This window comes from Labrus bergylta, chromosome 17 (assembly GCF_963930695.1).
Source record: "Labrus bergylta chromosome 17, fLabBer1.1, whole genome shotgun sequence".
Lineage (NCBI taxonomy): Eukaryota > Metazoa > Chordata > Actinopteri > Labriformes > Labridae > Labrus > Labrus bergylta.
Window position 1 is genome coordinate 20,195,031 of NC_089211.1, and position 15,222 is coordinate 20,210,252.

Here is a 15,222-nt window from a genome sequence, read left to right on the forward strand (position 1 = left end):
TCTGTTCCTCACAAAAAAAATATAGCCTTGTGTTTGGACATTTAAACAACGTAAGCGAATTGTTTTACCTTTCTTAAAGGGCTCAAACAAGCCTAGACTTCACTTCATCAAATAGCCCCTAGATATGACATTTCTTGCTCTGTAAACATCTCAATTTAACATGCATGAAAGTGAACGCACACGGTGTCACCACCTAGCGGTACGAGTATAGAACTGCGGGAATATCCTGAGAAAATACAAGCGATCATCCTCCTCCCCCCCCTGCGGTGCTCGTTGGAGAGGAGTGTTCATGCTCGGTGGTAGAGAGAGTCCTCTGAGGTGATCTGACACACCGAGGAGGCGCAGTCAATGAGGGAACAAACCGGAGGAGTGACCCGGCGTGTGCGCAGTCCAAAAAACGCCCTCTGAAAGCGAGGGTGACGAGAAGTAGGGGGGGGGGAACAAAAAAAAAAAAAAGATATCATTGCACTCCCTGCTCTGACAAGGAAACCAGACTGCAAAGATGGGGAACCGGGGGATGGAGGATCTGATTCCTCTGGTGAACCGTATGCAGGATGCCTTCTCCGCCATCGGACAAAACGCGAACCTGGACCTGCCGCAGATCGCCGTGGTGGGCGGTCAGAGCGCGGGGAAGAGCTCGGTGCTGGAGAACTTCGTCGGCAAGTAAGTAGCTTTCCCCGGGCGTCTGCAATGAAATGTCAATACGGGCCCGGTGCATCAGTCACTCATTTTACACTTTACACATTCCCCCCCCCTTCTTCTGAAGCAGGTTTAAAGCTACCACACATGTTTCACTGAGACATGTCCCCCTGTTTTATCCACTTGTCTTCGTCCATGTACACGACACCAAGGCGAGGAGATTATTTTGTTAGGCCTGTATAAATCCTCAGGGAACTTTATCTGTTGACTGCTGCGTGATGCATTCACGGAACCACAACACTTTACTTGGCATTGCGAAAAAAAGGGAAAATCTGGATGTGATGAAGAATGCACAACAAGTTCCCAAAATTCCGATTTTTTTTTTTTTTGGTGCAAAAATTGCACAAAGTTGTAAACTTTAATTAGAGTTAAGACTGAGAACATCTCTCCCTGATTCAGGATCAGTTTTGATGTTGACTTCCTGCAGCTACAGGATGGTTGTTGTTATTAGTGGGACATTGCTTTACTACCATGTTTTAGTCCCGAGGCTGTTTAATCCTGTGTGTGTGTGTGTGTGCGTGTGTGTGTGTGTGTGTGTGTGTGTGCGTGTGTGTGTGTGTGTGTGTGTGTGTGTGTGTGTGTGTGTGTGTGTGTGTGTGTGTGTGTGTGTGTGTGTGTGTAGGGGTTTCAGATCTGCAAACTTGCACAGTTTTCTGTCTGTCAGAGATGATGACAGTATAAAACAAAAAGGGGGGAACAAATCTGATCTGCTATGCTGCAGTATGACCTTGCAGAGAGGGGTAGAGAGAGAGTGAGTGAGAGAGAGAGAGAGAGAGAGAGAGTGAGAGAGAGAGAGAGAGAGAGAGTCAACCTGAGCTTTGAGCCCTTCCAGCTCAGCTCATCCATCTGTCTGTCAGTGCTTACTGTAAGTGAAGCTTACTGCATGCAGGCAACAACAACACGAGGGGCACTAGCTAACTTCCCTGCTTGTCTTTTACTTCATAGAGCAATCCCTTGAATCCCGTGTGCAGAGTGTGTGATTCAGCACTATTTCCTGCTTAAGCAAGGTCAAATTGTGTGCGTACTGTGGCTCTGAGCCAGCTCACCCCCCCCCCCCCCCCACCACCACTTTAAACAAGGCCTAGGTACGCCGCCACAAAATGCTTAACATCCCAGAGGACACACACGGATCCATCTGTACAGGAACTGAGAATTGATTGGTTGAAACTGAGCCATCACTCTGATGGATTTCATTAAGTGTGAACACCATTCTTATCCCTTTTTTGCCTGATATTTTCAATCCACTTGTTTGGCCCCTGAGACAGAAAGCTCACTACATGGCCATGGCGCTAATCCCCAACTTAACAGGTACAGTGGGTGAGGAACACGGCAGCATAATCTACCCATCACATTACGTGAGAAAGGTGTATTAGTTTTGTTAAGCTAAAAGGGTAAAACAGCATATTATCACTTTAAAAACTTTAGGTACCAGGGATATTATTCTTCACTCCCCACTCACCATTATTCTTTATTAAAACTTAGTGCATACATAGCCCAAAGTGCAAATTGACAAGTGAGATTTCTGTTGAGTTTTCAGATCTCTAATCTCTAATGTCGCCTCAAGCTGCTGGCTTCTAGTGGAGGTGAAGAGTTTTTAGAGAATCAGGCTGCCTCGCCACTTTGTGACTCTACACCTTTGTTTTTTTTGTTTTTGTTTTTTTTGTTCTACATTTCGTAAGCCCCCAATATGATGCTGACTCAAGTGACATTTATTTGAGTCCATTTTTCAAGTACTGAATAGCCACTCCTGAGCCCAGCATCAGTGTAATCCCTCACACCTAAAAGCAAAAATGAATATGTGAGAATTGTTGTGTTTTCTTTTAAGTCATTTTCAGCACCTGAATTACTTTTACTTTTGGAAAGAACAAATGTTGAAAAATATAAAGGGACGCTTACTTAGGCTAATGTTTAAAGCCAGTTGTAGCTCACGTTTAGCCCTCTCTCATAGAAAGTGACACACATGTTTTAGGCATCATTTGAAAACCGCTAATTTGCCAGATTATTGTTCCGTAGGTCTCTTTTTGAGAGACTATTTATTATAAACCAAGACGTCTTAAATTGTAATAGTCACTGTAAAACAATCTCCCTATACCCTCCTTAATCAGGCTGGTTTTACTGCAATCACTCAGCTGTAGCCATGGAAACAGCTTGTGCCTCATTACGCTGCCTGTACCCAAGAGACCGAAGGTTGAGTCCATCATGACGAGAGACAAATGAAGAAAAATCAGAATATAACTACACTAATTAAAGCCCATTTTAACGTCATGAAGACGTCGATGATTGGTTTGTACGCTGCACTCTCAGGCATCTCATTACAGTGAACAGATTGCTGAGTATCACCCTGTCATGCATCACTTGTGTGTTTGTGTTAATGCATGCAGCTGCAGTGACGTCACTCAGGTCCTCCCCCCCCCCCGGTCTTCCCATTGTGTTGTTGTGTGTCTTATCTGCCTGTGCCAGCACACACACGTTTGCATTGTGTATACATGTACCAACACTTCTTCTTCTCCATTTTGCTCCTCCACTCCTGGTTTTTCGTCTTCAGGAACCCACGCTGACGCCTCTCAGAAACCAATTTAATGTGGTGTTCCTATCAGAGCAGTAATCTTTTCTGGCTGTTATTAAGCTGCTCGCCTTTTAATCCTTTTTACTTTTATTAGAAACTGCCAGCAATGCTGCAAAATTTGGCAGTAATGTCGGAGTGATTATTTCGCTCACACAGCTCTGGTTCTCTTTTCCTCCTTCCATTTGCTGCTTGCAGTTAAGACAAACGATCAATATGAAGTTATTGGAGACTTTTAACTTAAACCAAAGATATATTACCTGCTTAAAGCTTGTTTCACCTGTGACTGAGCACACAGGTGATATTTAGGTAAGAAAGTGGATGCTGTCTTTTCTTTTTGTAAATATCAGACCAAACCAAACTAGAATGTGTCTGCATTTGTTGATAAAGGGATGAAGGCAAAAAGTAGCTTCCGAAAGGCTCGATATGATTGTTGTTGGGAGGAGTTCACTTTACAACTTTACTCCGTAGCTCCAGCTTGTTTGCCATGACACCTATCCCCTCAGGTTAATTAGATTCTGATGCCTGGCAAGCGTGTCTCAGGGACAATGACGCTCAACCCGCTGAGTTATGCTGTTCTAAATGCATCTGAGGACGCTAATCAAATTGATCTGTTCCCCCTTTTATTGTCTGTCCTTCAGTGTTTTGTGATCCTGCGTTCATAAATTGTCCTCAACAGAGAGTCTTTCAACCTGCTCGCACCAGTCTTCTCTTTCTCCTTCGGTTTAGACTCCCCTCAAAGTGGCTTCTGTTGCTGTGAAATATGAAAGTTCTCCACTTCAAAGCCCGTGCGGGGGAGGTTAAACTGAGATGATCCGTCTGATGTAATATTATAAATGAAAAGAAAGCTGAGATCTATCGCGCTGTGGTTGAGGACTGCACTTTTTTGTCTGGTTTCTAGGTTGATCAGCAGCTTTGCCTTTTTGTGAATATGCTATTATGCGATATGTTATACATTTTTTTTTGGGTGAGGTTTGAGGGGTTCAATATGCTTTTGGACCGGCAAGTAACAATTATTTAAATTTTTGTTTGTTTTGAATAAATCCATTCATTTATGAGTGTTTAAAATGTCAGACAGTGAAAAATGCTTTCAGAATGAACAGTCAAAAACACCAAGAGCTATATATGTACAGAGGAAGAAGAAAACTGCAAAACTGCATAAAACATCCAAAGCTATAAATGGATACATTTATTGTTTATTGACTTGTGAATTGATGGACTACTTTCTGCAGGCAAAGGTCACACATCACTTTTCTGTTTGCTTCATTGATCTGCCTACGATTCAGTTGTAAATAAGACATTTTCTCAATCTGGATCAGTGCACAACCCCCCGTCTCCCATCTGCGTCCGTCACCTGGTCTGTAATTTATTCTCCCATGAGTCTAATTACCAGGAACAAAGCAGCGAGCCTTGCTGGTCTCCAGTGCCCCGCACAACCTGTTCAGGTGGAGGTTGGGGATGTCAGGTTGACTATGACTCAATTCAACATTATTACATACACAGAGGGAAATTTTGTTAGAAAGGGGGCGATGAGTGTACCAAGAGTCACTGTTGAAAGGAAATGAAGGCCAAATGAGATTTAGTGGCAGAAGAAAGAGAGGAAATCATGTCATCTTAATGTCTGACAGAGTGCCTCTTCATAGAGTTTGCCTTCATTTTCTTAAATTTAGAGAATTATTTTAGATGATTTTTTTTAAAATTGCTTTTCGAATAAATGACGACACCCTGCATTATCATGATTCTGAAAAAGGGCCAGAAGCTTTGAATGTCCTTTTTTCACACATTTGTTCTGAAATGCTTGTTATGAAGAGCGTCCTTCAGGCTTGACTTCAGCTGGCACATTTCATCTTTATTATGCCTTTATCTACAACATGCAGCACATATTTACTAAGGATAATAATCGTTTAATACGATGTGAACTCAACAGCATGTTTTACGTAGAGGGCCAAATTTCAGCACCATGGATAGCTCTTTAAAAAAAAATCCAAATCAGCACCAAAGCTGCCGCCTAAAAAAAAACACACCGAACAAATACTGAATAAAATAAGGATGATCACGTTCATTTATAATATTCACATTATGATGCATAGTTTACTGTCACCATGTTGAAATATAGAAAAAGTTGCATGAATTGGACATACAGTAATAAATGGTTTTCAGTGGTTTGCAGGATTGTGCATAGTGGAATGTAAAATTTGAAATGATTTTAAGAAAAAGAAGCAAACTTTACATCATTTTTCTTGTATATACTCTGCACTGTGTTAGAAGTGAAGGCTGCTGGTACTTGTGTAACTCAGGATTGTAAAATCACAGCACAGACATTTTTCACCCTCCTGCTGTCTTCACATTTTCCAAACCCCACTCAGAGATTAAGTCAGTGATATATAGCTATTTCTTTTTCATGTATTACATAACACAGACGAGGCCGGAGGCATTACGACCAGTAGCAGCAGCTTCACTCATGTGAGAGTGGAGGACAGTGATACGCTCCGTTAAAGCCTTTATTCCATTCAATGAGAAAAAAAACAACAACCACAGGAGGAGGAGGGAGGAGTGCAGTAGAGTAGGAAGATGCCGCATTAAAACCCAACACTCAAATACAATCCTGAAACAAATACTTTATGGATCCTGATGTTTTCACGTTGTACAGAAATAACTGACTTAATTATCTTTAAGATAAAGTCTAATTTAATCGTCCTTAGATAAATAGAAATATGTATTTTAACTATGACAAAGTAATTCGGTGTCACTAAGGCACATAAAAAATTAAGTTTGTACATGCTAGATGAATTTAAAATCCAAAGAATTTGACAGTTTACCAAATATGAAGAATTACTGTCTTGTCTTCCTTAATCATTTGGTGCAATCGGTCTGTTTTTTGGTCCGTTTTCTCATCATTAATATCTTCCAATCGATTGAAGTCAGGCTTCAATTAGACATAAAGCTGCTTTTGAGTTACAGTTTTAACAGTTTTTTTCTACAAATGATAGAAAAAGAAAAAAGTGCCCATCGCAGCATGTTAAAAGAGCATTGTTGAATTGTGTTCTATGTCAGATGGCTGCATTGCGGTGCAGTTTTTAGCGCCCTTACATCAAGAAGGTACCTGGTTTGAATCCCTGGCAAGGTACTCCGACGCTCTCCCACAGTCCAAAGACGTGCTTGTTATGTCGCTTGTTAGGTAAATTGGTGACTCTGAATTGCCTGTAGGTGTGAACACGAGTGTGTCGGTCTTTGTATGTAAGCGCTGTGATTGATTGGCGAGCAGTTTAGGGTGTACCCGCCTCTAGGCCAATGTTCAGAGTGGTTCGGCTCCGGGATAAGTGGTAGATAAGTGGTAGATAATGGATGGATGGATGCATGGATGGATGGTGTTACCGTATGTCCAAACCAAAACACATTCAGATATCCAGTTGACATTCAAGACAAAGAAAAGTGGCAAATTCTGACAGTTGAGACGATAGAAATGGATCATATTTGATACTATTGCTTAAAAAATGACATCTTAAATCTACATAAAGTTGCTGACTGTGCTAAGAACTGTTCTGCTCAATTTTGTACCAAATAATAAAGCCTATTATTCTCGGAAACTTCTAAAGGAATTTAAAATGAAACTAAAAAAGAGCTGCTGGCCTTTAAGTTAGTGCTGTTAAAAGGAATTTCAAAGAGTGATAGAAAGTGTAAAAACAAACAATACTGCACAGTGTATGAGCACAATAAGAGAGAGAAGGCAGTCAGAGGAGGGAGAGAGGAGAGTGTTTTTTTTTTTCCTGATGCAGAGGATTAACTCTAATCTGTGTTTGGGCCGCAGTTTACCTGTAATGCATTCACCCATTGGCTCCCCATCTAATCTGGATGTCCACCATCCAGCAAGCGGCCTTTTCATTGGCTCCACTGACAACTGTTGCTTACATGTTTGTGTATGTGTGGGAGTGACATTCATCACCAAAAAGGCAGACTCATTCAGTGCAGGGAAGATCTGTTCCCGATGCCTCAAAAAAACAGCTCAGGGCATTCAGAAAGATCCATCTCACCCCCCGGACACTCTCTGGTTGAACTGCTGCCCTCAGGCATGGCGTTTCAGGACAATTAAAACCCGGACTAACAGACTGAAAAACAGTTTCCACTCGAGAGCTGTGGCTGCACTTCACACTGCAAAAATGATTGTGTAGTCTGTCAATTGAAATCTGTAACCCAGCAGAATGTGAATGTGTGTGAAAGTGTGGCGTGATGTGTTTTTAGAATACATGTACAATGACAAATAAAGATATTCTGATTCTTAAATGTGCCTGATTGAGTGTGTTAACTGTTCACTGCTCTCAGGCTTTTATAAACAAATCATTAGAGCACCTATAGATTAGGAGGGCTTGAGACTAACAGAGCTACATTTTGAGTTAATACAATAATCTCAATGTTTTATAGAAATCATAAAGACATGCCTATTATACAGCTCCATGTGTCATAGAAACATGCAGAGAAGTGATGTAAACATGCAAACCTTTTCCTGTATTATGAAGCAAAAGATGTGAGAAATGATAAACAGTTTACATGTCACATATCGGTTATTCACACCTTTTATTTTAAAGCAAAACTAGTGTAGCCAAACAAAACAGAGAACAAACAGGAAGAGAATGAACCCAGCCCTCAATCGGACATCTGTAATGAGTTATTGTTTGGAAAGTAGGTTTTTTAAGAGATGGTTTCTCAGTGTAATGAGGGTAGGGTTGGGTTAGGGATAGATAGATATTATAAGTAAAAGTTCCAGATGCTTTTTCAAAACTGCTATGGAGGGTTTTTCAACACATTAACTGCAAAGTGCACTTATTGGTGAGTGCTGAAGGTATACCGATGTAACAGTATGATCTCTCTTTGAGTCTCCATCACTGTCCGTCTTTCTCTTCCTGTTTCAGCCCTGTCCTCTAAATCTCTGCTGCTGTGTTGGGGATTGTGTCTGTGCTTTTGGCAGTCGCTCGAGCCTTTGTTTTTAACCCCCCTGCCTCATCTTGGAGGGATGAAAACACAGGAGGGTGGAGGCAGCAGGAGATGCTCTTACCCTCTAGTCAGGATTAGGTATATATGAGGAGTGAAGAACCACCGTCATATCGTCCTCCCTGTCATGGTTCATTAGGAAGCCGCATGTACATGAACATTTACAGTAGGTGAGTTTGTGTGTGTGTGTGTGTGTGTGTGTGTGTGTGTGTGTGTGTGTGTGTGTGTGTGTGTGTGTGTGTGTGTGTGTGTGTGTGTGTGTGTGTGTGTGTGTGTGTGTGTGTGTGTGTGTGTTTTCCTTGGTGAGTTGATTGGAGGATGAAGAGGAGTAGAGTGAGAGAAAACCTGCAGTTAGAGCCATCTGTCTCCTCGAAAAAAAAGGCGTCCAAGTGGGAGAGTGGGACATCCCACCACACACGAACACACACACGAACACACACACACACACACACACACACACACACACACACACTGGCAGGCAGGTAGACCAGCAGATGGGCAGACACACTTAAAAGCCAAATAAAAAGGATTTCCTGTGTTGAATCAATGCACAGAAATGAAGCCCCCTGTTGTTTCTGTATCAGTGAAGAAGGTGTGGAGAACCAGCAAACACTAGCTATGATGTGAGCTGGTTTGTCATATTGTCTGTAATGCATAAAGTGAAGTATTGCAAGTCTGAAAAGGATTAACAATGCGATGAGTTAATAATGAGAAAAATTGGTCGTGGTTTTGTGTCTGACATAATAAGTTCTCATTTTTCTCAGCTAAGGTCTTGGTAGAGGTTTAACTATTCCTTTAGTGACAATCATAATTGTAAGACCCATAGATATCATAACTCACATGTTTTAGTTGGGTCACCGTTTGGAGCAGAAGCAGTTTGGCCCTGATAAACTCTCTGCTCATGACTTTTACATACAAACTGCCTCCAGCTTTGCTTCAGGTTCAAACTGAGGCCTCATCAATTTCTCATTGATTTCTGTTTGTGAAAATTCCCTCCATCCATCGTCGTGTATGATTTGATGACATCTACATTTTTTTCAATCTTGAGATGGACTTGAAGTTTCTTATTTTTTAGCGAACTCTGGACAACTACTAAACAAAAATGTATGTTTAATATACCAACTAAACGCAAGGCAAGCCAATAGATTCAATGTTGGACTGAAAATGAGAGTGTAACTCTGGAAAAGCCCCTTGTTGTTTCTTGAAACACACACTATCTCACAGACAGACACACACACACGCACACACACACACACACACACACACACACACACACACACACACACACACACACACACACACACACACACACACACACACACACACACACACACACACACACACAACAACAACAACACATCACTGAATAGTAACAGTCCAGTCAGCTGGTTGGTGAGCACACAGTGCCAGTGGCGAGCTGACGTTGATGTTGCATAAGCAGCTGAACGCACCCTGGAAGAAAACAGTGTTTTGTGCTTGGAAAAAAAAAAAAAAAAGCCTTCAACAATAAAACATATTGGCAGGCAGTCATGTGTGTGCTCTCATGTGTACACACACACACACACACACACACACACACACACACGTAACCCCTCAGGCATGCCAGGACAGTGTCTCAGTCAATTATAGAGTCAAACACTTGATTTGTATTAATGCACGTTGAAAGCAAGTTGGAGCAGATAATAATCTTTTTTTTTTTAAAGTAGCTTTTTGAATTGATTATGTTCTGGCAATAAGAACAGAAATTCTGACAAACCAGTTTTTATATAATTTGAAATCAGTTTAGAAGAATAAACTACTTGAGAAATAATCTAAACCTCACAGAATTTTTGTTTTTTCTTTCAACTTTTTATTCTAATGGGAGCCAATCTTCTCAACCATTAAAGTGTTTTGCAGAAATGCTTTGGGAATTTTCCATCCTGCTGGTGAAGGAAATGTGGTTTTTATAACAGTAGTCTGCTGTATTCATTCCCAACCTCAATTGCAATCTTAAGAACATTTCAATATTTTCCATTTTACCTTTTAAAAAAATAAATAAACTGCAGCTACAGTTCATCACAGAACACATCAATCCAAAGTTTACTCAAACCCATGGTGTTGTAAAATTTTAATCAGAATTTTTTTCAGTTATATAATATTTAAATGTCATTTATCAAATATGAAGTTTCTTTTTTTTTTTCCATCGATTATTTTTCAGCATTTGTACTTTTAAAACATTTACATTGCACTTCCTACTTGCCGCTACTTAAGATAAGATAAGATCTACTTTATTGTCCCCTTGGGGAAATTTTCCTTGGATTCCGTCTGGCTGTAGTTCACAAGTAAGAAATAAAAAATATTAGCAACTGTGGGCAGTTTGCAGCAGAAAAGGGAAAAGTAAAAAAAAAATCACAAATTGAATTCAGTACATACGCTTGTCCACAAATACATTTTTACACACGCACACATTATGGAAGTGTTGACATAAAACTACTTACTTCAAGTAGTTGATGTGGTGTCTTGCATGTCCTGCATCTGGTGTTCATTGTTATTGACTGTCTCCCTCTCTGTCTGTCCGTTGTGCTGCAGGGATTTCCTTCCTCGGGGTTCTGGCATCGTGACTCGTCGTCCTTTGGTTCTCCAGCTCATGACCAGTCCCACAGGTAAATACAGCTCACCCTTAAATGCCATACATGACTTTAAGAACAAAGATTATTTATGTCTCTGAAGACTCCTCGTTGATTCTGAAGAGATGTTGTGACAACCTGCAGTTTTGGAAACTGTATTTTAGGCAATAGCTCGTAAATGTATTTTACTCCCTTCATTAATGTTGGAGTTTGACTGAGGCCAGCAGCTTGTGAAAATTAAAATAATTGCATTTTAAAATGAAATGGGAATGACATAACAGTCCCTCAGCTCCTCTGTATAACATAATGTGATACTTCTTAGATTGAGAATATCAAGAGCAAACCTAGCTTTTAGCATTTAGAAAACTTCCCTTCTTCCGTCTGGGGTCTACACTACACATCGCTCGACAACACTCCACTCGTACCTACAGACCTTGGGATGCGTTGTCCTCATGTTGCCACGGTTACACTTCATGAAGTTAACGCACAGTCTGTCAGCAGGATTTTTATTCACAGAAAATAATTGAAGCTTGTAGAACATAGTCATGGCAGCTGCATTAACTCAGGGAAGAGGTTTTAACATAACTCACTGAAGCTGCTGTAGTCTCCTAAACGTTAAGCTCCTCATTGCTGCTGTTAGCGGTTTCAAAATGTTAAATCTTGTTGGAGTTTATTACTAATGAGTCGCAAGATAGATTTATTTTTCTCCAAATGAAAATGCAATAAAGAAAAAAATGTAAGTTTATTTATATTCTACCAATGCTCAGATGCTCAGACATATTTCATTTTTTGAGCCTTACAGACAAAAATTGTTGTCACAATTTTGCTAAACTTTTCCCCCCAATTGTTGATTTTCAACCACGTGCTTTCTAAAGATGCATTTTTTTAGGGCTTTTATGCCTTTATTTGACAGGACAGAGAATATATCAGGAAACCAAGAGAGAGTGGGGAGTGACAGGTGGGAAAGGAGCTGCTGGTCGGACTTGATCGCTTTGGAGACTACAGCTTCTGTACATGGGGTGCAACCTAACCACTAGGCCTTCTTTCAATATTAAAAAAATTTTTTACATTAAAATGTTCATTGGCTGTGAATATTTTAGTGGATTTCTGCAACATGATTAGTTTCCATGTGACAGGTCTTGAAGTTCAGCTTTTCCCCCTCTTCCCGCCGTCTTCTTTCCCACTTTTCTGCCTCCTCTGATTTGCTTCCTCTTGTCTTCAGTGTTCATGTTATTGATCTCATCTCTCTGTCTCCTCCAGAACACGCTGAGTTCCTCCACTGTAAGGGCAAAAAGTTCACAGATTTTGACGAGGTCCGGCAGGAGATCGAGGCAGAGACGGACCGCATCACCGGGGCCAACAAGGGCATCTCCGCTGTGCCCATCAACCTGCGTGTGTACTCCCCTCATGGTGAGGCTGAAGAAGAGACACACAGATACCGGCTTGGGACAAATGATGTGCCCCCTTTTTCGGTTTGCTTTTTTCTATGAGCTAATGTTTCCCTTTCTTTCTCCTCCCAGTGCTGAACCTGACGCTGGTGGATCTACCGGGGATGACCAAGGTGCCCGTGGGCGACCAGCCGGCGGACATCGAGGCTCAGATCAGAGAAATGCTGATGCAGTTTGTCACCAAAGATAACTGCCTGATGCTCGCCGTGTCCCCGGCCAACTCTGATCTTGCAAACTCTGATGCTTTAAAGATTGCCAAAGAGGTCGACCCTCAGGGTGCGTGTATCAACACACACAAACACACACACACACACACACACACACACACTCACACACTGTACAGGAGGCCATGAGTAGTGAGTATTAAGTATGTTTATGTGTGTTTTTGTAAATGTAGGTATGAGGACCATCGGTGTGATCACTAAGCTGGATCTGATGGACGAGGGGACAGATGCTAAGGACATCCTGGAGAATAAGCTGCTTCCTCTCAGGAGAGGTGAGTACATGCACACACACACACACACACACACACACACACACACACACAGCAGTGGCCCTCACAGTGACCCACTGTTTCCCTCTTGTGGTAACAAGGCAGCTGCACTCTAGAATTCTCAACCCACTGAAAAAGAGAGAAATCAACAGCAAAAAAAAAAAATAAAAAAAAAAAATAAATAAAAGGGTCTAACAGGATCTTGGGTCTAATAAAAATTAACTGTGTAAGAAAAATCAAACGACAGACAGAAAGAAGAGTTGGAAAGGAGAAAGAGGGATTGTGGGGAAGAGAAAAACAGTGTCCTGGAAAAGAGTTTGCATGCATCTTGTGAGCTGCCCTTTATTGCAATGTGCTGATGCAGTGATTTTCTTTTCCATTTGCACTTGGTTAGAACCCAGGCATGTGCTTTTGAATATTTTCCATGTCCTTTTGTTTTTCTATGTTTTTTTCCCTCCCCCGTCTCTCTCTCTCTCCCTCTCTCTCTCCCTCTCTCTCTCCCTAATGCTGTGTGGATGTTCACATTAACAAGGCTGCTGGCTCGACGTTGCATTAGTTATAGAGCATGAAACGGCCTTTAACTGAGTGATGCATGAGAAAACTTAACTGGAGGTGAAATGGGATCTGCGTGACCTGAACTCTCCTGGTTGTTTTTCTTTCTCTCTTTCTGTTTTAAAAGCCTGAACACACACATGTAGACATTTATGCTTTTAATTCCTCCATACTTCCTTTCTTTTCTCACTTCATCCTTAATAAAAAAGGTTTTCTTAAATCCCTTAAAATGTGGTTTTTGTCAGCTAAACATTATTAAACATTGTTTAAAGCGGTTTCAGTAAAGGAGGGCTTGTACTTTCTTGGTTTGGCTGTTTAACACGAGTTCATATTTAGAAGAATAAGAGGCCAGCATAATCCCAGTAATTGCTCCAATGCAAGATCTTCCATTTAAATCACAAGTCATGCCACAAGTTTGAAATCTGATCCAGTTTGCTCTCAAATATTCCAGGAAGTGATAAAAAAAATGATTGCATCTGGTTTTCTGCAAAGCTCAAAGTGTTTCAGGCCTTTTTGTCTAAACGTCCTTCGGTCTACGTCTGCCGTGTCAGGTTACATCGGTGTGGTGAACAGGAGCCAGAAGGACATCGATGGTAAGAAGGACATTAATGCTGCTATGGCTGCTGAGAGGAAGTTCTTCCTCTCCCATCCTTCCTATAGACACCTAGCAGACCGGATGGGAACTCCCTACCTCCAGAAAATCCTCAATCAGGTGGGTGAACGAGAGGAAAGAGAGAATAATCAGCAGTGCAGCCTTTCAGAGTTCCTTTAATGTATTTCAAGGTGTTATTCCAGCATTCCCCCCGCTTTACAAATCAGATACATTTAGCTTTTACTAAACTACTTACTGCAGCAAAGTAAATGTATTAATTAAATTAATTCATTTAATTAACATGTAGTATTAATATGTACATTAGGACGTACTAATTTGCCATCACTTTTTGCCTTAACTTTAAGTGCATGATTGTACACCCGGCACATTCTGCAGCACATTTGTAATTCCCTTCTAATTCACCTGATTACCTGAAAACAAATAAAAAATTGGCAAAAACTTTGACATTTTCTTTACCCTTTTCTTGAATTAATTTGTTTGATATTAAATTTAAGCCATTGTATTTTATTTGGAACATGTATACTCCATTTCTGTTGTGATATTCATTAGAAATTATTTAATTATAAATAGAATAATTGAATAAACTTAGAACTTAGAATGTACTCCTTCACTTAAGTTGAATGTGTGCCTGCACGCTGTAAAATGCTACCTGAAGAGATTGGGATGTCGCATACTCTAAATGTTTATCTCTAAGTGGTGAAGAAGCTTGTATATTTGATTGAAGCCCAGGTGATCGACCTCTGACCTTGTCCTTTACAGCAACTGACCAACCACATCAGGGACACCCTGCCTGGTCTGCGGGCCAAACTGCAGAGTCAGCTGCTCTCCATAGAGAAGGAGGTCGAGGAGTACAAGAACTTCAGACCCGATGATCCGTCTCGCAAGACCAAGGCTCTGCTCCAGTGAGTACATCCAGGTGAAGGGTAAAAACAACGACATAAAAACCGGTTCTTTGATTCATTGATGCGCTTTTGTCTCTGCAGGATGGTGCAGCAGTTCTCTGTGGACTTTGAGAAGTGCATAGAGGGCTCTGGAGATCAGATCGACACAGCCGAGCTGTCAGGAGGCGCCAAGATCAATCGCATCTTCCATGAACGCTTCCCCTTTGAGCTGGTTAAGGTGTGTGTCCTTCAGATGTTGTGTTTGATTTGATTGTTTTATTTTTCAGATGTATTTCATTTTCTAAAAAAGCAGGACTTCCTCGTTTTATTTACATTGTCAACTGACCCTCCTCCTTCGATTTCAATGAGGCCAAAAAAAAT

The 15,222-nt window shown here is 41.0% G+C and overlaps 1 protein-coding gene across 13 annotated transcripts in view; it reads left to right on the top strand.

The window, feature by feature from the left end:
• Positions 1–235: 235 nt before the first annotated feature.
• Positions 236–15,222, top strand: part of dnm1a (dynamin 1a) — a 53,552-nt gene continuing 38,565 nt past the window's right edge. For 6 of the 13 annotated variants that reach the window (XM_065965445.1, XM_065965441.1, XM_065965442.1 and 3 more), the window contains exons 1-8: positions 238–663; positions 10,817–10,890; positions 12,115–12,264; positions 12,375–12,578; positions 12,700–12,798; positions 13,899–14,059; positions 14,720–14,862; positions 14,944–15,079. In XM_065965445.1, the coding sequence (XP_065821517.1) occupies positions 503–663; positions 10,817–10,890; positions 12,115–12,264; positions 12,375–12,578; positions 12,700–12,798; positions 13,899–14,059; positions 14,720–14,862; positions 14,944–15,079 (1,128 nt within the window). In that variant the 5' untranslated portion in view covers positions 238–502. Of the gene's footprint in view, positions 664–10,816; positions 10,891–12,114; positions 12,265–12,374; positions 12,579–12,699; positions 12,799–13,898; positions 14,060–14,719; positions 14,863–14,943; positions 15,080–15,222 lie in introns of all 13 variants that reach the window. The other 7 variants (XM_065965443.1, XM_065965448.1, XM_065965446.1 and 4 more) reach the window with 3 other exon arrangements.